This window comes from Mya arenaria, chromosome 5, assembly GCF_026914265.1.
Source record: "Mya arenaria isolate MELC-2E11 chromosome 5, ASM2691426v1".
Classification (NCBI taxonomy): domain Eukaryota; kingdom Metazoa; phylum Mollusca; class Bivalvia; order Myida; family Myidae; genus Mya; species Mya arenaria.
In genome coordinates, this window is record NC_069126.1 from 33290985 (window position 1) to 33314998 (window position 24014).

The 24014-nt window shown below is 36.3% G+C and overlaps 3 protein-coding genes across 7 annotated transcripts in view; 2 read left to right on the top strand and 1 right to left on the bottom strand.

Annotated features, from left to right (window-relative positions):
* Positions 1-24014, top strand: part of LOC128234762 (uncharacterized) — a 64464-nt gene that overhangs the window by 26653 nt on the left and 13797 nt on the right. The window contains exons 3-12 of one of the 4 annotated variants that reach the window (XM_052949258.1): positions 69-146; positions 3493-4873; positions 5461-5553; positions 5779-5880; positions 6195-6302; positions 6941-7024; positions 7544-7637; positions 7954-8278; positions 8589-9111; positions 9602-9791. In XM_052949258.1, the coding sequence (XP_052805218.1) occupies positions 4496-4873; positions 5461-5553; positions 5779-5880; positions 6195-6302; positions 6941-7024; positions 7544-7637; positions 7954-8278; positions 8589-9111; positions 9602-9649 (1755 nt within the window). In that variant the 5' untranslated portion in view covers positions 69-146; positions 3493-4495 and the 3' untranslated portion in view covers positions 9650-9791. Of the gene's footprint in view, positions 1-68; positions 147-3492; positions 4874-4906; positions 5275-5460; positions 5554-5778; positions 5881-6194; positions 6303-6940; positions 7025-7543; positions 7638-7953; positions 8279-8588; positions 9112-9601; positions 10242-20446; positions 20606-20929; positions 21288-24014 lie in introns of those variants that run through there. The other 3 variants (XM_052949259.1, XM_052949260.1, XM_052949256.1) reach the window with 3 other exon arrangements.
* On the top strand, positions 10331-17618 carry LOC128234765 (uncharacterized). 2 transcript variants are annotated; one of them, XM_052949265.1, is made up of 10 exons: positions 10331-10982; positions 11570-11662; positions 11888-11989; positions 12304-12411; positions 13050-13133; positions 13653-13746; positions 14063-14387; positions 14698-15220; positions 15833-16019; positions 16422-17618. In XM_052949265.1, the coding sequence occupies exons 1-10, from the start codon at positions 10605-10607 to the stop codon at positions 17141-17143; spliced, it is 2616 nt and encodes an 871-aa protein (XP_052805225.1). In that variant the 5' UTR covers positions 10331-10604; the 3' UTR covers positions 17144-17618. The 2 variants fall into 2 exon arrangements, with proteins under 2 accessions (XP_052805225.1, XP_052805227.1); XM_052949267.1 differs by lacking the exon at positions 10331-10982 and adding an exon at positions 11018-11383.
* LOC128234766 (P2X purinoceptor 7-like) lies at positions 18577-20082 on the bottom strand. The gene is made up of 3 exons (XM_052949268.1): positions 19674-20082; positions 19074-19304; positions 18577-18863 (listed from the first exon to the last, which is right to left on the bottom strand). Exons 1-3 carry the CDS (start codon positions 19868-19870, stop codon positions 18713-18715), a joined length of 579 nt encoding a protein of 192 aa, XP_052805228.1. The 5' UTR covers positions 19871-20082; the 3' UTR covers positions 18577-18712.

A 24014-nucleotide genomic window follows, 5' to 3' on the forward strand; every position in this document is an offset into this window, starting at 1 on the left:
TAGACAATGGATATTAATGATCGAATACTATTTATTTGTGTTCGACTAACTTTAAGTGTCTTGTTCAGCTCGACTGGCTTAAAGAAAATGAGGGCGATACTACACACCATTGGCGTTGGCGTCAAACCTTGGTTAAGGGTTCGCATGTAAGCACATTTGAGTCAGAATCTGATATTGAAATGAAACTTATAATTCAGTTGTAAGCTTATACATTTCAGTTAAATTTTTGCTTGTTAGCACATATAAGTTATCTAAGCAACAATTCGATGCATTGCATTGAATCTTTACACGATGGTTCTCAAAAATCCATCCTACCTAAAGATGCACTCTTACTCCCAGATAAGGTTTACCACAATCACTTATTTCGTTTTAATATTCCAAAAAGGATAAATAATTGTCGAAAACAATGGTTCAGATAAAGGATACCGAGTTTGATTTTAAAGAAATGAGCATAAAACACAGTATTTCTACCATGTGAGACTATAGTAGAACACAGTAAATCTTTTAGCATTCAATATTTGTGCTTTTTCAGCTATTAAATGCACGGTAAAAATCTTGTTACCTGAGTCATTAATATATTCCATAAATGCATTATTAAGTAAGTAGTTAAAGGTGTATCAGTCAAAATTTAAGTTTGTTATACATGTGTATGTATTCATTTCGAGCAACAGAGAATTACTTTAACTTATCAAATAAGATATCTTTTTTTTTGCAAATGATGGCCAATCATTGCCAACTTTGGAGCTTATCTGGGTAACGGCGGTTTTATCGATTTCTCCTCTCAGTGCAATAGAAATGTTAAGTTACGCTATTTTAGCACTTATTTATCTCTCGGACGCATGGCAAGAGAAAGGCAGATAAGAATAAAAAATACAAAATCCATATAGCTATTACCAGTGGCGGATCCAGGACTTTCTATATGGGGGGGGGGGGCACAACTAATTATAAACATATCAAACTTTTTTAGAATGCATTGTTTAAATCATATAATGACATGGAATTAACATTTGTCTTCATTGTCAATGATATTTGGCAGATCAATTGAATTAAATAGATAGCATTTGCTGATCTTAGATAAACCTATAAAAATATAACAAAGATATCAGGCTGGTTTGGGGAATCGAACCAGTGTCGACGGATCAACAGGTTAACCACTCGTCCAGCTGTGACACACAAATATATTCCGTAGAATAACATACAGTATATTGATTGCACTCAACGATACTGTAGGTACTTCGTATGTCATAGTTATTTAAGTTAACTGAAGTAAAAACAAATTCCAAAAAGGGTTTCAAATAATTTATTAGCATAATTCCGAGAACTAGACGATAATAAAGGTCGAAACGGAACATTCCAAGGCGGCAACGTTTTGAATTTAAATTTTTGTCAAATGCACGTCATAAACACACGTCTCTTGTTTACACACAATGACATTATTAAAAGCAATGACGAACATGTGCACATGTTAACAGTTTAAAACAACTTATATTTCTGGTATATGATTTATTCTGAAAGCAGTTAACTTACGAGTATAACTGCAGCCATATGTATCTACTTTTGATCAGCTGTCTGTGTAAAATCCGGTGCCGATTTTTTTTATCGAATGTTCGGGCCCCGATGTCATTTTCAAGAGACTTTTTCGTTTCGTATACTATATTATACTCGATAATCAAGTTCAATCGTTTATTTGATCAAATGCTTATATAAAATTTAAATTGTGTTAAAACAACTTATTTGTACAGTTAAATCAATAAAGATGTGCCAAAAAAACAACATTATTGCCGGCCCGGGGGGGGGGGGGCATGGGCCCTCCGTGCCCCGGTAGAGCCGCCACTGATAGGCACAATCGCTTCACCGGATTTCTCCGAACTTGGCAATGTTTATATTCGACTGGATGTTATGGTTATTATATGTAAGCACACATATTAAGTCATTGTCTCAGCAAATACTTCATACATGTATTACAACTACACTTAAGATATGTTTTCCCAATCATGCAACCTACATATTTTATCAAGATGAATATCTTTATTTGACATATTTAAGGATTAAAATCGACATGTTGCATTCAATCGGGGTATGGTATGCAATTGGGGTGTTCAAAATGGGTGGAGCCTGAAATATCGAAAGGTGTTTTTTTCCACATTTCAAAACACATCAGTGAATCAGGTTGACAAAAAGTATTAAAATTACATTCTTTAAATAAAACAAGATGCTATAGTAGATTTATAAGTATCTATCATGTGTTTCCGGTACAGATGGAAAATCCGACCCGAGGGCACGCGCGTAAGCGGCTAACGCGGCTTGCCGAATTACGGATCACGCAGCGTGCCCGAGGGTCGGATTTTTCTATCCGCACCGGAAACACATGATAGATACCTATAATCAACTATATGGATATCTAATGTTTTCATGCATATCTTAAAATATCAACATGACTGTGGAGAAATTGACGTATAACACGCAAGTTTGTACATTTCACCAAAATGCACGTGCAACGTTGTTTGCTGACTTGATGAAGCGCATTTTTTTACGATTATTGATTTTCAATTATAAATTTAGGTCCTGCATACTTAAATATTTGATTCAATTGGCATAATGTACTTTCCATGAACCATACTATAACAATTGCCTTGTTACGCGTGACTCATCTTACATTTGGGGTGTACGACGGTTTTTTTCCAGCACTGGTCACATTTGGACGGTTTACCTCCTCAGAAATCGATATGTTTATATCCGCTGCAAGTAGATCGCGTAGTAATTTTTGCATAAGTACTGAAAAAACATTAGTTGAAAATCGCTTTGAAACATCCAGAAAACAACGGTAGCGATGTCTTCTTCTTTTGCATAACATATTAATTAAAATGTAAAATGTTTGAATAAAATTATTCTTAATGCTCCATCTTTTAATATTTAAGCTGGTGAACATTTGATATGAATACATTATGATTTTTATTGTTATAGAAGTTTTGTAGATAGGCTCCCATACTACTTTATATAGCAGTTAAACTTAAAGATTTAATTCGCGGTAATCTTATCTATGTTTGCAATAATACGCTTCACTGGCAATCAATTTCAACTTAGATCAATAAATACAAGCTAAAACGCTTCATTTAATTAATGATGTAATTATAAAAATACGAACTACTTCAACTAATGTACGGCATATATCCGAGGTTATTTTCGATAAAAATGGCCGAGGAGTTCCGAATGACGCCCGGTATGCAAGAAAAAAAGATCCAATTTGTTCACAGCCCTTTTCACCTTTACTTTTATTTGAGCATACTGCCTATTTTTGATGTTTTGAGTAATGTGTTTCATTTAAGAGTAACGCGAATAAATAAATATTCTAATTGTGTTTATTTGTTAACAAAACTCAGGCGAAAAATTTGTGACAATATATCTGTTAAGTAAATTTACTGCACGAACATATTTCATTATTTCGCTTCAACACAACACACTCTATTTTTTATTGTATCTTGTAACTTTCAGGTAATTCCAGCGATTCCTGCAACATCAGACCGAGTGGAGTCAGATTGACTTCACTAACGTGTCAGCACGCGTTTAGAACAAAATGGCTTCGTACAAAGACATCCTTAAGGAGAAAGATAACCAGAACTGGCTTAAAGGATCCCTCGCCCTCAGGATCACCAAGGCCGGACTACGAGGCCTCGTTGAAGGGGAATCGCATCGCGTTCAGCAAAATATCCACTCTTCAGTCCTCCATGCCAGGCACCTCGCTGCTGGAACATCATGCAGCCTTTGTCTGACAGAACATGTCTTGCCTTGTCCAACAAGAGGACTCTGTTCACATCCGCGCAACTGCAAGTACCACAACACTCCATTTAAGATACATCGACTTTGCCCCTCACAGATATGCGATGACTTTCGGGATGGAATATGCGCTGTCCACAGATATAGTGGACCATCCTGGAAGAATACCAAAGCCAACCAATGGTGTACGAACCATTGGCAAGTAGCCAAATGCTTTATGCCACCTGACGGCTATCACGATGTGACGTCGTACGACGAGACAGACTTCAATGGTATCATTAGCGTTATGATTAACTGTACGGAGTTCCAACGGCATATGTCGTTCCCAATTGGTAACCATTCCAACGCCTTAACTGAGGTAATATATGCACACGATATTTCTGACAGTGAATTAAAATATTCGTAACATAAATATTTTAGCTTAAAGGTACTATGCAGTGACTATGTCAACACCGTTGATTTGGCTTAAGATATGTCTATTTATAACGTCTGAACTGAAAATTCCGAACTTTTGCGAATATTTACGATGTAGTAGCCGACTAATCATATTCGCATATTGTACTTTTCCGATATTGTCCATCATCGGGAAAGTCCGGTTTCTCATTCGTAAATTTTCGTCGTGACGTCAGAGTCGTTACTCGTCTCCGCCATATTGTTTATTTACATTGAAAAGAACGACACGGATGTTAGTTTAAGTGTGGAATATTAATTAGTGTAAACAATGGGACGGTCTCGGTGTTGTGTTGGGGGATGTAGCAATGTGCCAGGAAATGGAATTAGTCTGCACACATTTCCCAAAGAAGAGAAACTCCGGAAACAATGGATTCGTTCAATTCAGATGACTGGGTCTGAGTGTTCAAGGGCCGGATGGCAAGGTCCCTCGAAAAACGGTTCCGCAAATGCACAGCTTGTGTGTTCTGAGCATTTTGAGTTGACAATGTTCACGATGACTACCAGAACTAAATGGAGTCTCGGTCTAGCCTATAGAACTGCTTTAATAGACGAAGCTATCCCCACATTATTTGGCGACAAAGTTAGGAAAAGCAACCTTGACCAAGTCCAAGCAAGACCGGTAGTGCGCAAACGAGAAGTGAGGAGGGTATGTTGCACATTTTAATATGTTAACAGGTTTATTTGACTTAATCAGTCAACATTTCAATTTAGCCCTTCAACTTGGATGGTTAGTATTTGTAAATAGACCTGAGCAGAACACTCTTTTTAAAATGTATACAAATTAGTGCATACTGAATGTATGTGCAAAACATGTATGTCAGGACTTATTTGTAATAAATTTTTTTATATAAATGAATCATGAATAGACATACATTCATGAAAAAGCAAGATCTGACTGTACGATATGAAAACGGGTTATACTGCTACCGTTTGATTTAATCTGTATCTTCCAGAGGCTCTGTAAATAAAGGATGATGAACGCATTGTGTTTATTTTGCTCATGTTTTTTAGGCATATTATAAGATTAAAATAGTTGTAAAGTTGCAAGTATGGTTCATAATTTGTCTTTCATTTACTGGATTATATTGCGGATATATAAAAAAAACTTATGGTATAGAAGTATTAGTGAAAGAACCTTGAAGATGCTTTATAAATGTTTTGACTTTTAACATCTCAAGTTTGAGTAAAGGGTTATTGTATATATATACCTATAAAAAATCGCTTCCCCTTCAGATACTGAGTGACTACAACCAGAAAGGCCAAGTTGATAAATCAACTGCTGTAACGTATACAGATGCTGTTCCAGATTTATCTCCTGTTAATCTAGTATGTATTTATATTAGTATTCATTTGTAGGATGTTTAAAATTTCAATGGATTTTCTAGAGTTGTTTGGGATTTTTCCCTCTTAAATCATATACACCCACCATGAAATCAAATTGCAGTTTCATTTATGGAAATGAAGTGTACATGTGTGTAATTGTTTCCTTAAAAACTATTTGTATTGAGTATATATTATCAATACTAATGGGCACTTTGTTCCTTTCATTAGGGTGACATGACCGCCAACCCTCCATCCACTGAGTTTCCAGTTGACGCAGTTGAATTAGACATGGACATGGAGTTGGACAACAGTAAAAGAACTGTCATGCAGGTAATATTTATTCAAACACTTATGTGATGATCATTTAAAGGCACTTGTCTTTAAAAAGGAAGGATTATAGGGTCAATTACTGATATTTACAGTGGTCGAAATTAGCACAAGCCAGCAAGGCCTGCACTGTTAAAATGCTTTCTGGGCTTGCTCAAAGTCTGAGTTTTATACAGCAGAGCTTGTTCAAAGATGTAATGCCAAGCAGTGATATGTGAATTCGGGCTTGTGCATCCAAAAGCCTTATTTCGATGACTGTATTTAGTGTGCAATAAATATTTTGATATCATTTTCAACTATCAATGTTTTTTATGTAGAGCGCTGAAATACCACCTCCCGTTGACCAGTCTTCAACAGTAGCCTCAGCCCTTAACCTTCAACAAGACCTAGAAACTCACAGTACTGATGCTAAGATCCAGTCAAAGGTACATATAGAAAATCGTTGATTTGAAACAAAGACACCAATAAAAACAAACCTAATTATTATCAATTCGAGATGCTGATTGTAAAGGGACTATACACCAGATTGGTAAAGAATCTTAGCACAAAGTCAATAATTTGGTACAATGTTTTACCCTTAGATAACACAACTGTAAAAAAAAATGGACCATAATGCAAATAAAAAATCGAGGTAGAGACTGGTTTCGGACTGGTGTGGCCAAAATTGCAGTCCAGTGTCATATCCACTGTGCTACCAAGGCTTACCATGAACAATTGAATATCTGAGCTATATACTGAATTTGGTAATATCACGTGATAACATTGGCTAATCAATCATGCATAAGAATGAACTATGTGATGCATTGTACACATTGATACCATGTCTAAGTCAGTGTTCAACAAGTTTTCTTCTTTTTTTGCTATTTCATCATACTGTGTATATCTCCATTAAAGAGAATGTCCTCATTGTTATGTTATGTTCCAGTGTATAGTAAAGCAGCTTTGGCAATTACTTTTTAAAGAAGTAAACACCTTTATTTGTAAGTTGTACATATTAAAGGTATTCATATATGTTCATGTGAACATTTATTGTGACTGTTGGCATTACTATGTATTATTTCAGAAATCTTGTGATGATTCCCTGAAAAGGAACATGGGTAAACTCAAACATACAGAGATGAGATCAATGAATACCAGCAATAAGAAGGTAATGAATAATTTGATTATTGTTATCATTTTCTTTCGGTTTTAGCTTATGAGTTTATATGGAGGGTGTTACACAATATATATGTTTTAGTAGCACCCCTACACTTTCATGAAGACCAGCTTGTGAACTACGATGTCTTTTTGTAATTGTTGAAAGCTAACAGATAATAAAATATTTCCTATACATATGTTTCGCTTGCATTTAAAACTTGTTATATGATTTCAAATACAAACAAATGTCTTGATCTTGTATTTTAAGCAATTTAGCCATATTTCTAAAAAAATATAATTAAGGTTTTCATAGTAGTTAGAAGGTGCCATTCTAACCAAGATTTTAGTGCCATGTGCCTTTTCCGCAGCACCCTGCCCTTTTAAAACTTGAAATTACCACAAGCACAGCTGACATGAAGCCATGCTATGTTACAATTATAGAAGATAAAGTCCAAATAATGCATATTATTCCAGATAAGCTACAAAAACTATCTGACTAAGACAGTCTACAATTTTTAACATTTTTCAGGCCTCATGTGCATGTCCAAAGTGTTGTGTAACAACTGCTGTCCGGGGTACCCAAGTGAATCGCAGGCCACCGCCAATTAAGCGAAAAACTAAAGGTAATTCTACTTGTGTAATAAAATCCATATTATGCAGCTGTCAAATTGCTGGAGGTTGAAAATCTGACTGCTTAAAAGTTTCATTTCAAAGTGCAGAAAGGTTTGTTACATTGATCAAGCTTTTATTTCTAATTTGGGATCAAAAGCTGGTTGTGTTCCACAAGTATAATTTCTTCTTACCTGACATTATTTTGTAAGAATTTGTTAGGTTTTCCAGATCAAATTTCACTTTAGTGATGGCATATTATGCAATTATGAATAAAGCAATTGGACTCAACATATATATATTTACACATTTATCTATTCTTCAATTCAGGGACAGAGACTGTGATGGAACACCACATCACATACTCCACCTCAAGTACCCAGTACTGTGACAGTGACATTGCTGATGAAAAGAGCCTGACACCTGCCTGTTCTGAGGTCCCTCCTGCTCCACACCTTCTGGCTTTTCCATTACCAGCCCCAGTCCTCGCCTCAACTCCTGCACGGAAGAAGGGCAGGGTTGTTGTTGAATCAACACTCAACAAATCCTTCATGTCCACATCATCCTGGGGATATACTGATGATGAAGCCATAGATCCGGACTATGAAACAGAAGCCTCAGTGTACAGTGACTCAGAAGATGATAACCCAAGGCAGTAAGTTATGCCTTCATAAATAAACCTGTTAAGTCTTTGTCATATATAACTTCAGTATTAAAGCGCATCTTTATCATTATGCTATATCATTCCCACCAAAATATTAAGCCAATGTGAGTAGTCAAATATGTTGTAAATTATCCACATAGTGCTACTTGAATTGATTCAAATTACTTCCTTAATCACTGGTGCATTCAATTTTTTAGCATTTCTTGATTCCTCATTTGTCTGCAATTGACAATTTATAAAAGCATAATGTATGCTGTCAGAACTGAAGATTAATTGACATAAGAACATTCATCTTTTTCAGGGCAGATGTACATAAGCAGAGGAAGTTTCTTGTTTTTGAAGACAATCTTTTAGAACTGTTCAACAGATGTGAAATGTGCCATCTCCCTACCAAAGGCAAAGTCTGCAATGTCCAGGGATCAGCTATGGCCATCAAACAAGTTTGTGAATGTGGACACACCAGGCGATGGGAGTCACAGCCCAAAGTTAGAGGTGTTCCTGCTGGGAACATTCTTCTTAGTGCTGGCATTTTGTTCTCAGGATGTTCACCTTCGAAAGTGCTGCGAATTTTTGAGTTTATTAATGTATTAAGTATTAGTCTTTCAACTTTCTTTAGTCATCAAAGAACTGTATTGTGGCCAGCAATTGAGAGAGTGTGGACAAAGTGTAATGACCAACTGATAAGTGTCCTTCTAGACCGCGAAGAAGAGCTTGTGGTTGCTGGAGATGGACGTTCTGACAGCCCGGGACACTCTGCAAAGTTTGGTGTATACTCCATGATTGATATGCACACCGGGAGAGTAGTAGCCATTGAACTTGTGCAGGTTTGTTAATATTAATAAACTTTTCAAGATATTCAGCCATTTTAAGTCAAGCAACATTGGCTGTCAAATGAGTGGTTATTATTGCATCATGTGTCTCTCCAAACGCTTCATTTAATTAATGATGTAATTATAAAAATACGAACTACTTCAACTAATGTACGGCATATATCCGAGGTTATTTTCGATAAAAATGGCCGAGGAGTTCCGAATGACGCCCGGTATGCAAGAAAAAAAGATCCAATTTGTTCACAGCCCTTTTCACCTTTACTTTTATTTGAGCATACTGCCTATTTTTGATGTTTTGAGTAATGTGTTTCATTTAAGAGTAACGCGAATAAATAAATATTCTAATTGTGTTTATTTGTTAACAAAACTCAGGCGAAAAATTTGTGACAATATATCTGTTAAGTAAATTTACTGCACGAACATATTTCATTATTTCGCTTCAACACAACACACTCTATTTTTTATTGTATCTTGTAACTTTCAGGTAATTCCAGCGATTCCTGCAACATCAGACCGAGTGGAGTCAGATTGACTTCACTAACGTGTCAGCACGCGTTTAGAACAAAATGGCTTCGTACAAAGACATCCTTAAGGAGAAAGATAACCAGAACTGGCTTAAAGGATCCCTCGCCCTCAGGATCACCAAGGCCGGACTACGAGGCCTCGTTGAAGGGGAATCGCATCGCGTTCAGCAAAATATCCACTCTTCAGTCCTCCATGCCAGGCACCTCGCTGCTGGAACATCATGCAGCCTTTGTCTGACAGAACATGTCTTGCCTTGTCCAACAAGAGGACTCTGTTCACATCCGCGCAACTGCAAGTACCACAACACTCCATTTAAGATACATCGACTTTGCCCCTCACAGATATGCGATGACTTTCGGGATGGAATATGCGCTGTCCACAGATATAGTGGACCATCCTGGAAGAATACCAAAGCCAACCAATGGTGTACGAACCATTGGCAAGTAGCCAAATGCTTTATGCCACCTGACGGCTATCACGATGTGACGTCGTACGACGAGACAGACTTCAATGGTATCATTAGCGTTATGATTAACTGTACGGAGTTCCAACGGCATATGTCGTTCCCAATTGGTAACCATTCCAACGCCTTAACTGAGGTAATATATGCACACGATATTTCTGACAGTGAATTAAAATATTCGTAACATAAATATTTTAGCTTAAAGGTACTATGCAGTGACTATGTCAACACCGTTGATTTGGCTTAAGATATGTCTATTTATAACGTCTGAACTGAAAATTCCGAACTTTTGCGAATATTTACGATGTAGTAGCCGACTAATCATATTCGCATATTGTACTTTTCCGATATTGTCCATCATCGGGAAAGTCCGGTTTCTCATTCGTAAATTTTCGTCGTGACGTCAGAGTCGTTACTCGTCTCCGCCATATTGTTTATTTACATTGAAAAGAACGACACGGATGTTAGTTTAAGTGTGGAATATTAATTAGTGTAAACAATGGGACGGTCTCGGTGTTGTGTTGGGGGATGTAGCAATGTGCCAGGAAATGGAATTAGTCTGCACACATTTCCCAAAGAAGAGAAACTCCGGAAACAATGGATTCGTTCAATTCAGATGACTGGGTCTGAGTGTTCAAGGGCCGGATGGCAAGGTCCCTCGAAAAACGGTTCCGCAAATGCACAGCTTGTGTGTTCTGAGCATTTTGAGTTGACAATGTTCACGATGACTACCAGAACTAAATGGAGTCTCGGTCTAGCCTATAGAACTGCTTTAATAGACGAAGCTATCCCCACATTATTTGGCGACAAAGTTAGGAAAAGCAACCTTGACCAAGTCCAAGCAAGACCGGTAGTGCGCAAACGAGAAGTGAGGAGGGTATGTTGCACATTTTAATATGTTAACAGGTTTATTTGACTTAATCAGTCAACATTTCAATTTAGCCCTTCAACTTGGATGGTTAGTATTTGTAAATAGACCTGAGCAGAACACTCTTTTTAAAATGTATACAAATTAGTGCATACTGAATGTATGTGCAAAACATGTATGTCAGGACTTATTTGTAATAAATTTTTTTATATAAATGAATCATGAATAGACATACATTCATGAAAAAGCAAGATCTGACTGTACGATATGAAAACGGGTTATACTGCTACCGTTTGATTTAATCTGTATCTTCCAGAGGCTCTGTAAATAAAGGATGATGAACGCATTGTGTTTATTTTGCTCATGTTTTTTAGGCATATTATAAGATTAAAATAGTTGTAAAGTTGCAAGTATGGTTCATAATTTGTCTTTCATTTACTGGATTATATTGCGGATATATAAAAAAAACTTATGGTATAGAAGTATTAGTGAAAGAACCTTGAAGATGCTTTATAAATGTTTTGACTTTTAACATCTCAAGTTTGAGTAAAGGGTTATTGTATATATATACCTATAAAAAATCGCTTCCCCTTCAGATACTGAGTGACTACAACCAGAAAGGCCAAGTTGATAAATCAACTGCTGTAACGTATACAGATGCTGTTCCAGATTTATCTCCTGTTAATCTAGTATGTATTTATATTAGTATTCATTTGTAGGATGTTTAAAATTTCAATGGATTTTCTAGAGTTGTTTGGGATTTTTCCCTCTTAAATCATATACACCCACCATGAAATCAAATTGCAGTTTCATTTATGGAAATGAAGTGTACATGTGTGTAATTGTTTCCTTAAAAACTATTTGTATTGAGTATATATTATCAATACTAATGGGCACTTTGTTCCTTTCATTAGGGTGACATGACCGCCAACCCTCCATCCACTGAGTTTCCAGTTGACGCAGTTGAATTAGACATGGACATGGAGTTGGACAACAGTAAAAGAACTGTCATGCAGGTAATATTTATTCAAACACTTATGTGATGATCATTTAAAGGCACTTGTCTTTAAAAAGGAAGGATTATAGGGTCAATTACTGATATTTACAGTGGTCGAAATTAGCACAAGCCAGCAAGGCCTGCACTGTTAAAATGCTTTCTGGGCTTGCTCAAAGTCTGAGTTTTATACAGCAGAGCTTGTTCAAAGATGTAATGCCAAGCAGTGATATGTGAATTCGGGCTTGTGCATCCAAAAGCCTTATTTCGATGACTGTATTTAGTGTGCAATAAATATTTTGATATCATTTTCAACTATCAATGTTTTTTATGTAGAGCGCTGAAATACCACCTCCCGTTGACCAGTCTTCAACAGTAGCCTCAGCCCTTAACCTTCAACAAGACCTAGAAACTCACAGTACTGATGCTAAGATCCAGTCAAAGGTACATATAGAAAATCGTTGATTTGAAACAAAGACACCAATAAAAACAAACCTAATTATTATCAATTCGAGATGCTGATTGTAAAGGGACTATACACCAGATTGGTAAAGAATCTTAGCACAAAGTCAATAATTTGGTACAATGTTTTACCCTTAGATAACACAACTGTAAAAAAAAATGGACCATAATGCAAATAAAAAATCGAGGTAGAGACTGGTTTCGGACTGGTGTGGCCAAAATTGCAGTCCAGTGTCATATCCACTGTGCTACCAAGGCTTACCATGAACAATTGAATATCTGAGCTATATACTGAATTTGGTAATATCACGTGATAACATTGGCTAATCAATCATGCATAAGAATGAACTATGTGATGCATTGTACACATTGATACCATGTCTAAGTCAGTGTTCAACAAGTTTTCTTCTTTTTTTGCTATTTCATCATACTGTGTATATCTCCATTAAAGAGAATGTCCTCATTGTTATGTTATGTTCCAGTGTATAGTAAAGCAGCTTTGGCAATTACTTTTTAAAGAAGTAAACACCTTTATTTGTAAGTTGTACATATTAAAGGTATTCATATATGTTCATGTGAACATTTATTGTGACTGTTGGCATTACTATGTATTATTTCAGAAATCTTGTGATGATTCCCTGAAAAGGAACATGGGTAAACTCAAACATACAGAGATGAGATCAATGAATACCAGCAATAAGAAGGTAATGAATAATTTGATTATTGTTATCATTTTCTTTCGGTTTTAGCTTATGAGTTTATATGGAGGGTGTTACACAATATATATGTTTTAGTAGCACCCCTACACTTTCATGAAGACCAGCTTGTGAACTACGATGTCTTTTTGTAATTGTTGAAAGCTAACAGATAATAAAATATTTCCTATACATATGTTTCGCTTGCATTTAAAACTTGTTATATGATTTCAAATACAAACAAATGTCTTGATCTTGTATTTTAAGCAATTTAGCCATATTTCTAAAAAAATATAATTAAGGTTTTCATAGTAGTTAGAAGGTGCCATTCTAACCAAGATTTTAGTGCCATGTGCCTTTTCCGCAGCACCCTGCCCTTTTAAAACTTGAAATTACCACAAGCACAGCTGACATGAAGCCATGCTATGTTACAATTATAGAAGATAAAGTCCAAATAATGCATATTATTCCAGATAAGCTACAAAAACTATCTGACTAAGACAGTCTACAATTTTTAACATTTTTCAGGCCTCATGTGCATGTCCAAAGTGTTGTGTAACAACTGCTGTCCGGGGTACCCAAGTGAATCGCAGGCCACCGCCAATTAAGCGAAAAACTAAAGGTAATTCTACTTGTGTAATAAAATCCATATTATGCAGCTGTCAAATTGCTGGAGGTTGAAAATCTGACTGCTTAAAAGTTTCATTTCAAAGTGCAGAAAGGTTTGTTACATTGATCAAGCTTTTATTTCTAATTTGGGATCAAAAGCTGGTTGTGTTCCACAAGTATAATTTCTTCTTACCTGACATTATTTTGTAAGAATTTGTTAGGTTTTCCAGATCAAATTTCACTTTAGTGATGGCATATTATGCAATTATGAATAAAGCAATTGGACTCAACATATATATATTTACACATTTATCTATTCTTCAATTCAGGGACAGAGACTGTGATGGAACACCACATCACATACTCCACCTCAAGTACCCAGTACTGTGACAGTGACATTGCTGATGAAAAGAGCCTGACACCTGCCTGTTCTGAGGTCCCTCCTGCTCCACACCTTCTGGCTTTTCCATTACCAGCCCCAGTCCTCGCCTCAACTCCTGCACGGAAGAAGGGCAGGGTTGTTGTTGAATCAACACTCAACAAATCCTTCATGTCCACATCATCCTGGGGATATACTGATGATGAAGCCATAGATCCGGACTATGAAACAGAAGCCTCAGTGTACAGTGACTCAGAAGATGATAACCCAAGGCAGTAAGTTATGCCTTCATAAATAAACCTGTTAAGTCTTTGTCATATATAACTTCAGTATTAAAGCGCATCTTTATCATTATGCTATATCATTCCCACCAAAATATTAAGCCAATGTGAGTAGTCAAATATGTTGTAAATTATCCACATAGTGCTACTTGAATTGATTCAAATTACTTCCTTAATCACTGGTGCATTCAATTTTTTAGCATTTCTTGATTCCTCATTTGTCTGCAATTGACAATTTATAAAAGCATAATGTATGCTGTCAGAACTGAAGATTAATTGACATAAGAACATTCATCTTTTTCAGGGCAGATGTACATAAGCAGAGGAAGTTTCTTGTTTTTGAAGACAATCTTTTAGAACTGTTCAACAGATGTGAAATGTGCCATCTCCCTACCAAAGGCAAAGTCTGCAATGTCCAGGGATCAGCTATGGCCATCAAACAAGTTTGTGAATGTGGACACACCAGGCGATGGGAGTCACAGCCCAAAGTTAGAGGTGTTCCTGCTGGGAACATTCTTCTTAGTGCTGGCATTTTGTTCTCAGGATGTTCACCTTCGAAAGTGCTGCGAATTTTTGAGTTTATTAATGTATTAAGTATTAGTCTTTCAACTTTCTTTAGTCATCAAAGAACTGTATTGTGGCCAGCAATTGAGAGAGTGTGGACAAAGTGTAATGACCAACTGATAAGTGTCCTTCTAGACCGCGAAGAAGAGCTTGTGGTTGCTGGAGATGGACGTTCTGACAGCCCGGGACACTCTGCAAAGTTTGGTGTATACTCCATGATTGATATGCACACCGGGAGAGTAGTAGCCATTGAACTTGTGCAGGTTTGTTAATATTAATAAACTTTTCAAGATATTCAGCCATTTTAAGTCAAGCAACATTGGCTGTCAAATGAGTGGTTATTATTGCATCATGTGTCTCTCCAAATGTTTGAAGTTATCTGCTTGGGGACATTGCCATGTATTTTGGGTCTGAAGCAAGATATAACATGACATAATAGTTGATCATACGATGCCTTCTGTTGTGTGTAAGACCAATGCATGAATGCCAAAGGTTGATGTCAAACAGAATTGGGGATATTTTAGAATAACTAGTAATTTTGTTGACTTTTCAAGAGATGTATTCATTATTCTTGAGTAAGATTGACAAAATATTGCATATGATTTGGCAAGAACAAAAACATTCTGTAACTTGATAACATAATAGTGAAGGCTGGTGCACTAGTCCTAGTTTCTCAAATAAGATGATGGTAAATAAACATACAACTGCCTTTGATTATTACCTTTTTGCCTAGTTTACATGAGAATATATTGAATTAAAGTCCAGGGTGTTTATGTAAAAAATGTCTTCACTGGTTTAACAGTTACATTGTATGAATATTGATACCACGGTGATTTAGCAACATGATAATTATTTATTTCTGCTATCTTTTTCAGTCCAATGAAGTGAAGTCAAGCTACCATATGGAGTTGGAGGGCCTTAAGAGAGCAACTGACAGTTTACGCAGATGTGGCCTGTCCCTTGCAGAAATCATTACAGACAGGCATCTGCAAATACAAAAGTGGATTAGAGAGAATTTACCTGGGACTGTCCATTCCTTTGATGTGTGGCATATTGGAAAAGGTAACACATATTTTGTTCAGCTGTGGAAACATACATGTATTACCGTATCTAGGGTTAAATCATAATGATTGACCTAGATTGTCAGTCTATAAGTCTCATGAATGCTATAATAGCATGTTGGAAAGCCCACCTACTTCTGACAAGTGCTAAAGATGAGCAATTGTTATTGTTCATTATCAGACAAAGTGTGGTTAATTTCAACCAAATTTTGCTTAAACAGTCACAATGGGGAACCAAAGGATCTCATTTCAAAACATTGTTCATTTCATAAAGAAGACTTTATTCTTTAGTGATCATTTCAAAACCAACATGTGATAAAAAACTTAAACCCAACATTTGGCTTATGATACTTTCCAAAAGTTTCATTTAGTACATATTTCACATACTCTTACTATGTTTCAGCTGTGAAAAAGAAGCTCCTTGCACTGTCCAAGGAAAAAGACTGCAACATAGTCTGCAAGTGGATGAAGAGTATCACCAATCACCTTTATTGGTCAGCCGCATCATCCCAGGGAGAGGAGGGCTCCATGATTGCAGCAAAGTGGACATCAGTGGTCAACCATGTTCAAGACATTCACACTGGACATGGTGACCTCTACCAGCAGTGCACCCATGGTCCCCTTGAACCCCGAGAATGGTTAAAAAAGGGCTCAAAGGCAGCTGCCAAAATGGAAGACATTCTGCTAAACAAGAGACTGTGCAAGGACATCAAAAAGCTGTCCACAGGATTTCAAACGTCAACACTGGAATCATTTCACAGTGTAATCAATCACTTTGCACCAAAAATGACAGCATATTCCTTCCACGGACAAATGTGTCGCCAATACTTGGCGGCCCTACATTTCAATGAAAATGTGCAAAGAGGTAAAAAAATATCAAAAAATGGAAAGTTCAACCTGAAGATAGTATTTCCAAAATATAAGGATGACTTTTCAGTCAAGTTTGTGAATGATGAAATGACCTTTGGTTATGTAAAGGAACTTCTTGACATGTGTATAGAAATATGTGGTGAAAAAAACAAACTGTCAACCCCAGCCCCACCTCCCCTCACATCAGGGAAAAGAAAGCCAACCAAGGTTGAGGTAACAAGGTGTTTAGGAAAAAACAAAAGGTTGAAATATTAGTGTAGGGGAAATAAGAAAAAACATAGATTGTGACTGTTTGAATATATCCCAAGATTTGTCAACAATTTGGCATTTTCCTTTTTTAACACTACATGTATAACCTGTATCTTAATTGAATATTATTTCCTGTAATGGTGGTTGTTTCTGTATATATGCATGTATAATCTAATGAATCTTTGTGACAGTGGAATGGTTTTTTTGTATTATACTTTCACTAAAGTTTTGAATATTGTTACTTAAAAATAACTTTATAGTATCTGTGTAATATTAGCAATACCTTTTTTTTCTTATCCAGCCTCTTGATCAGGTTTCAAAAGTTTAGATTGATTGTTTTCCTTTGTTAAGTGCATGTTTGCCATTCTAGTCCTTGTTTTCTGTTAATTCAATGCCAGAGAATTGTTGTACATATCATTTGGTGCTTTTATTGTTTGAAATAACAATCATCCTTAATATAAATTACAAACCTAAACCCATACCACATCTTATTTTTCTTTTAGTCCCCTACCGGTTTCATCGGACGGGGCTCAAGGTTTACCCTCAGTCCGCCCACAAAAATCTCAGTCAGGCAATAACTCAAAAAGTATTAAAGGTCAATGATCTTAGTAAGTGGAGAGGCAATATGCATGTTAGTTTAATTTTTTTGTCAGACAAAGTTATGGCCCTTGATTTTAAAACTATAGCCAATTTGAACCTGTGATAGGGAAAAAAAGAATCAAAGCCAAGTTAAATGAAACATATGTGGAAAGAGGGCAGTGTGTAGATAATACACATTTGTTTATTTTTTTCTTCAGGTAAATGTATGCCGAGTTATGGCCCTTGACTTGAAATATAAAAATATAGCTGTTGATGGAAAAATTATCGGTCCTTGGAATACTAAAAGAGTTCTCTAGCTAAGTTGATGAAACTTGGTATGTGGATAGATAGTAATATGAAGATTATGCACGTTAGTTTATTTTTTCATCAGAGCGAGTTATTGCCCTTGACATTAAAGATATAGCCAATATGTTCCTGTGATAATTCAAGAAGTATCAAAGCTAGTTCATGAAACTCAGTTTATGGATAGTGGGCAATATGTCAAATTAGACAAAGTGATCAGTCGATTTTACAGCTAAAACTGTTGCATTGCGATGGATAAAGTTTAATGTAGTTGCCATTATGTCCCTATCACATGGGCTGGGGCGACTCAAACAACTTTGAATTATTTGAAGGATATATGTTAAAGTGCTCTTCTTCAAATTACTTCCACTAGTAAATAATTTGTCAGACAGACCCTTTAATTGTTGTCATTACAAGCTTTACTCATTTAACTAAGGAGTGACCAAAACATGACAACATGGAACAAATGCTTCATGCATATATGATGGATATTGAATATTGGCATGGCCTTGCACTAAGGAATCATTTTCGTAGTTCAAACAAATGCAAAAGTAATCCAACCTGTCAAACATTTTATTTCAATTGATTCATCACAAAAAACACAAAACACTTGTGGTAAAATATTGGAATAGTAAAATTGAAATCTGACACATAAGTAGCAAACAATATGTCGCAAACATCTGTCATGACTGCCTATAAGTCCTGAAATCCCTCATACTGCTGTGATGGAAACTGCGCCCTAATCCTTTGAACTGCACATGATGGAAGTACAACACGCACCTCTCTTCCCAAATATCCCCAACACCATCTGACAAACTGGCGATATGCCACATATCTCTGTTGCCTGCAAAATAAGATGTCAAACCAATGTGAAATTATACAAGTAACTCCCAATTATAGGGGGTTAATTTTTATATGCGGTTATAATATTGATGATATTAAAACAAAATGAAGTTCTAAGAATATCATGTGATAGCATTCTAGTGACTGACAGAATGTAAATAAACTTTGAACCACATGCATTGATTATTTCTTTTATACAACTAAGACTTACTCATTATCTTCCTGTTGCGGCACTCCATACTGCTGTCTGTACTGGTAGTATGCAGTCTCTAGCACATAGCGGTCCAGGCAAACAGTGCCAAACCCGGGGTGGTCTGTTATACATTCAATGTCATGGGCTTCTTCATTGAACACATCCAGTTTGAAGTTTGTTTGTTCAACATCACGGCAGCATACCGATTCCCGCTCTGTATGCATAGCAATACAGCTATTGCATCTGCACCTAAAACAATTAAATCATCAAATAAACTACAAAATTACTATAATCAAGTTCTTTTGCTGGATATGGGATTATAAATGATAATCTAGATTAGAAATTTGATGTACAAAATAATTTATAAACCAAGCAATAGTTATGAAAATATTATAGTACAGATAGTCACGTTCATGTATTTTCAGACATTTCAGTTTTGACAAATGTTGAATTACACGACATTCTTAATTGTCACATGAATTACAAAATATAAAAACAGTGACACTGAATGACTTAAAACCAAACTTGTATTCAAATTGAATTTGCATTTTAACATTTTTGGGTATCGATTCCGCATAGATAAAGAAGTTCAAATTAAGTTTAGTAACTTTAGGTTACCAGTTCGTGTTGCCAATTCGATTTCCATCATCTCCGTCGTGAAGATCTAGACGATTAATGTCGTCTTCAATTAAATCATCCCTATTTAATGGTTCAAACTGATATGGAACAATGTTATTTTCAGCGTCATACGAGCTAGTATCCGAAAAATCAATCGATTCATCTCCGTCAGTTGTGTAATTCTCGCTGTCAGACATTTTGGATTCACGACTGTGACGTCACAGTCTGATCATCGACTTCGCACTTTTCCGGAAATATTTCCGTCATTTTCCGTACAGGTATGAAATGTAGCGTAATATACCGTTCGGAAACAGGTAAAATGATCGTAAATTTTCGTAAGAAAATTACCAATCAAAATATGATGCCGAATAGAACCTATACCGAAAAGTTTAAAATAAGGCTGCATAGTACCTTTAAGGAAATCTGGCATTTGACTGCAATTTGCATTTTTAAAATATTATATAAGATGCACTAGTACAAGTATGGGTATTATTTTACGATGTTTTGGTTTTATATTGTTTGTGTGTTTACGTTTAAAGAAAAAACAAATAATTAAAATAATAGAAAATTTATCTCTGTGGTTATTTTGGAACCTTTTTATACATGTACATGAACAAAGGGCTCTATCAAACACAAACTGCATACTGTATATATGAATTTGGGCTGTGACCTATAGTCCATGTCAACAGATAATAGTTTTACACAAATATCTTGAACAGTTGATATTTAGTACATATTATTATTACTATTTATGACATATACTTTAATTCTAGGCACGTGAGATAGGCCGCAAAATTCGCCATTCCCCGGATCTCAATGTGACAAACAAAGACCTAACTGATTACTTCGCCACTCTAAACAGGCTTCTGACAGACTCTACATTTCTGGCTAGTGACAAGGATGCCCAGCAAGCTGTTCTTAAACTGAAACAGGTTAATGTTTGTGTCTATTTGACACACAGCGCTTAAAATGGTCTTTCAATAGTACAAAAATGGTTTTACTCTTTATTCAATTGTTGTTGTTTCCGGTTAGAAATGTATGTATTTAATATATCAAAACATTATTCTCTAAAATAAGTTATTATGTCTTTTGTCATGACTTAACATATTTATACTTGTTGACGTATTGTCCATGTTACAGGTATAGATTTAAATTAGGTATTTAGCCATTTTTTTCATATTCATGTACGAGCGCCAGTTAATATGCACCCTTCAATACTCTTTCACTTTGCAAGTAACTAATCTAATCGTTTACAGCTTAAACAAGACCCCCTTTCAATATCTACCGAAGACGAGAAGGAACTACTAGAAGAAGCTAGAGCGACGATAGAAGCTGGCAAACGTCAGTTAGCGGAGTCTGCGGAAACTGGAAAGAAAGATCTAGAAGGCGTTGTGTCGCAGGGTAAAACTGCCATTGAAGAAAAATTGTTGGAGTGTCAGACTGTCCTCGTAACTGGTAAGAGTCAATTAGAAGATGCAGTTACAGCTGCAAGCGTGGTCACGAAGAAGAGGAAACTCGAGATTGAAAACACTGTTCAAGTCGTTAAACGGAAGTTGGAGGCCTTGCAGAAGATAAAAGCTGTTTCTGTCCTGTCAGAGGCGGAACAAAGAGAAGGTAATTATCTGAAACTAATAGCACGAAATAACAATAATGAGAAACAAACATTGTATGTACACTAAATATGTTATACAGATTGGCATGTATTTTATTGGTATGTGTATCAGGTTTTGACCATTTTAAATACTGTGAAATCATAAATACTCGTGGGACAATAATTTTCCTGGGTTGGCTTATCCACGAAATCAAGATCCAAACGAAAAGTTGACGTTTAATTCTGAAGTCATACTGGCTACGTTAAAGGGTATACAATTATTCACATGCATATTCACGGTCGCGGTATACAACTTAAAAGTAAGAAAATATCTAAATCATTGTTTATTTAGCTATAAATATGTTTTATATTATATATAATTTGACCTCAATGATAATAAATTAATGTCAATTCTTTGTACTTGCATGCAATGTTTTGTTTGACATTAACCATCGTCGGATACCCCCGATCGCGACACACTACGCTATGCTTAGTCGTGTAACGTGGGCAATGTGGCTACGAAAATCTCGTTATCATGAATAATTAATGAGGCAGTTTCATTGGTACCGCAAAGTACTAGATGCTTTACGGTTGAAAATTATTCTCGAGTTGAACCGCGTCCACCTTTTCAATACAATAATATTTGGCAGAATTCAAGACCACACGACCACGGAGGCTACTGACACTTAAAAGTTATTTAACAATATTTGAATGTCACATGCGAATTCAATGGAAGACGAGTTGTCTCTCCTGCCTCATGTATATTCATTAAAACGAGATTGTGTCAGCTAATTGTCCCACGGTGTGTATGAAGTGTACCATAAGAAAGTACCTTGGTTGACGACGATGTACATATTCAGATTCAGATTCAGATTTAAACATATTATTAAGTAACGTAAACATATTGTTTCTTGTTACATGATAAGTTCAATTTGCATTATATATCACGTGACATAAAATTTCTAATCAATTAATTGCATATTAAGTGAAAGATGAAATAAATATGCATGCATATACATCAATATCAAAAGATGTTGGACTGGTATGTTATTCATCCAACAAGGAACAATTTAAATCTATTACTATTATTGCACAACATTGTTAACAATACTAGAAAGTATAACAAATGCTTCATCATGATGAATAAATTTGCACAACCGTATGAGAACATAAGTATTAACTGCTTCTAAAAGTTCAATGAATTTGACAAATCGCTATAATTTCTTTAAGAACAGACTTTACTTTTACAAAATAATGGGTCCGTTACATGAACAATAAGTTACATGAACAATAACTTCGGTAAATTTACTTAAACAGGTATTGATTGTATCTTTCCTGTTAAACAAATTATCATGGATTATAGTGTTCTAGTTCGAACATATTCAGTATTAACAACATTATTATACATTTGTGTTGGTAAACAAAATATATTATACACTATAAGCATATCAGCCCATTAACGTTTCATGTAATAATGGATAGCCAAGCCTCTTCATGCCGCTACGCAGACAGGCCTGTCGCACCGTCCGTTGCTTGGGAGGCCCTCCGTCCGTCCGACTCGCGGGCCGCCGTCTCCATGGCAGTAGCTCTAGCGCTACCAGTCCTACCTCCGGTACCAGCGCCCTCGTGCCCACTACGCTGCTGTTCGGCTCAAATTTGCTTGCCATCAATCTATCGTACGAAATCCATGCACGTTAACGCTGGCGTTATGCGTCCTTCAGTGCTGGCATGTGCGCATGGCAACGAAATGAAATCTCAGGGAGAAATTGCTCATGCGAGGAATAATCACTGTTATGCAGTTTTTCACGTTGACGTCGCACGATCTTACGGTCCTTAAAGCTGCAGAACCTGGCCACCATTTCCGGGGGTACCTGCTGTTCGGGTAGAAATCGCTCATTCTGTGCACGCGCTCAAATTGTATGGCATCGACAATGTTATGTGCAAGTTTCAGTTTATTCACTATCAAGTTGCGCAGTTTGGTCTCACTCTCGGCTCAAGATTCAGCCCGTACTTCCGGAATGTTGCCAAACACCAATTTATTACACATCGATTGCGATTTTAAATACAGAAGTTCGTGTCTAGTTTTTATCTCATCATTAAGAACTTGATCAAGCTCACTTTGTGTTGTTGCTAGGTTTTATTCCAGAGCGTTTACACTGTCCTCAACGGCAATAACTTTAGAGTCCGGCCTTTTATTTTGGTCATGCTCATTAGTCCACATTTTATTCATCTCGATTTCAAAATGACTGTTTTTTCAAGGGTATTCAGGGCATCTAAACGTTTGTTAACAGTATTTAATTTGTTGACGATTGGCCTCAAATAGTCCACGACTACGCCTGGAGACAGGCTAGCTGGCGCACATGCAACCTGTGAGACCGGAAGTACTCCAGGGGACATTCGATGATCGCTTCGCAGATACGGGCACCACGGACCCAGTGAACACGGGCTGCGCGGGGACTTCCGATGGCAGACGCCTAGCCGCCTCGGCCATAGGACTAGCCGACTTGAACGCAGGGTTATCCTATGCAAATGAACTGTCGTACAACACACTGTTTACATTCCGCAAAGTTTCACTTACACTGTGATCAAGATTATCATGGATGATCCCTGCTTAGTTGAGCTACCTTTTCTGGTTTTTTTACCTTGATTACTGTTTGAATTTTCAATGCTATGATTACCTTTGCTTTGTCGTTTTTTCCCTGCCATTTAATATATTAATTATTTAATGTAAATTATATATTTCTCCTTGT

What these genes read in the sequence shown, in the direction of transcription:
- LOC128234765 (XM_052949265.1), top strand. Translation starts at nt 10,605, where the DNA reads ATGGGACGGTCTCGGTGTTGTGTTGGGGGATGTAGCAATGTGCCAGGA. An exon ending in GCAAACGAGAAGTGAGGAGG is followed by an intron (nt 10,983 to 11,569) that starts GTATGTTGCACA and finishes CTTCCCCTTCAG; the next exon opens with ATACTGAGTGACTACAACCA. An exon ending in TAGCCATTGAACTTGTGCAG is followed by an intron (nt 15,221 to 15,832) that starts GTTTGTTAATAT and finishes TATCTTTTTCAG; the next exon opens with TCCAATGAAGTGAAGTCAAG.
- LOC128234766 (XM_052949268.1), bottom strand. Translation starts at nt 19,870, where the DNA reads ATGTCTGACAGCGAGAATTACACAACTGACGGAGATGAATCGATTGAT. An exon ending in CGAATTGGCAACACGAACTG is followed by an intron (nt 19,305 to 19,673) that starts GTAACCTAAAGT and finishes TAATTGTTTTAG; the next exon opens with GTGCAGATGCAATAGCTGTA. An exon ending in CCGCAACAGGAAGATAATGA is followed by an intron (nt 18,864 to 19,073) that starts GTAAGTCTTAGT and finishes CTTATTTTGCAG; the next exon opens with GCAACAGAGATATGTGGCAT.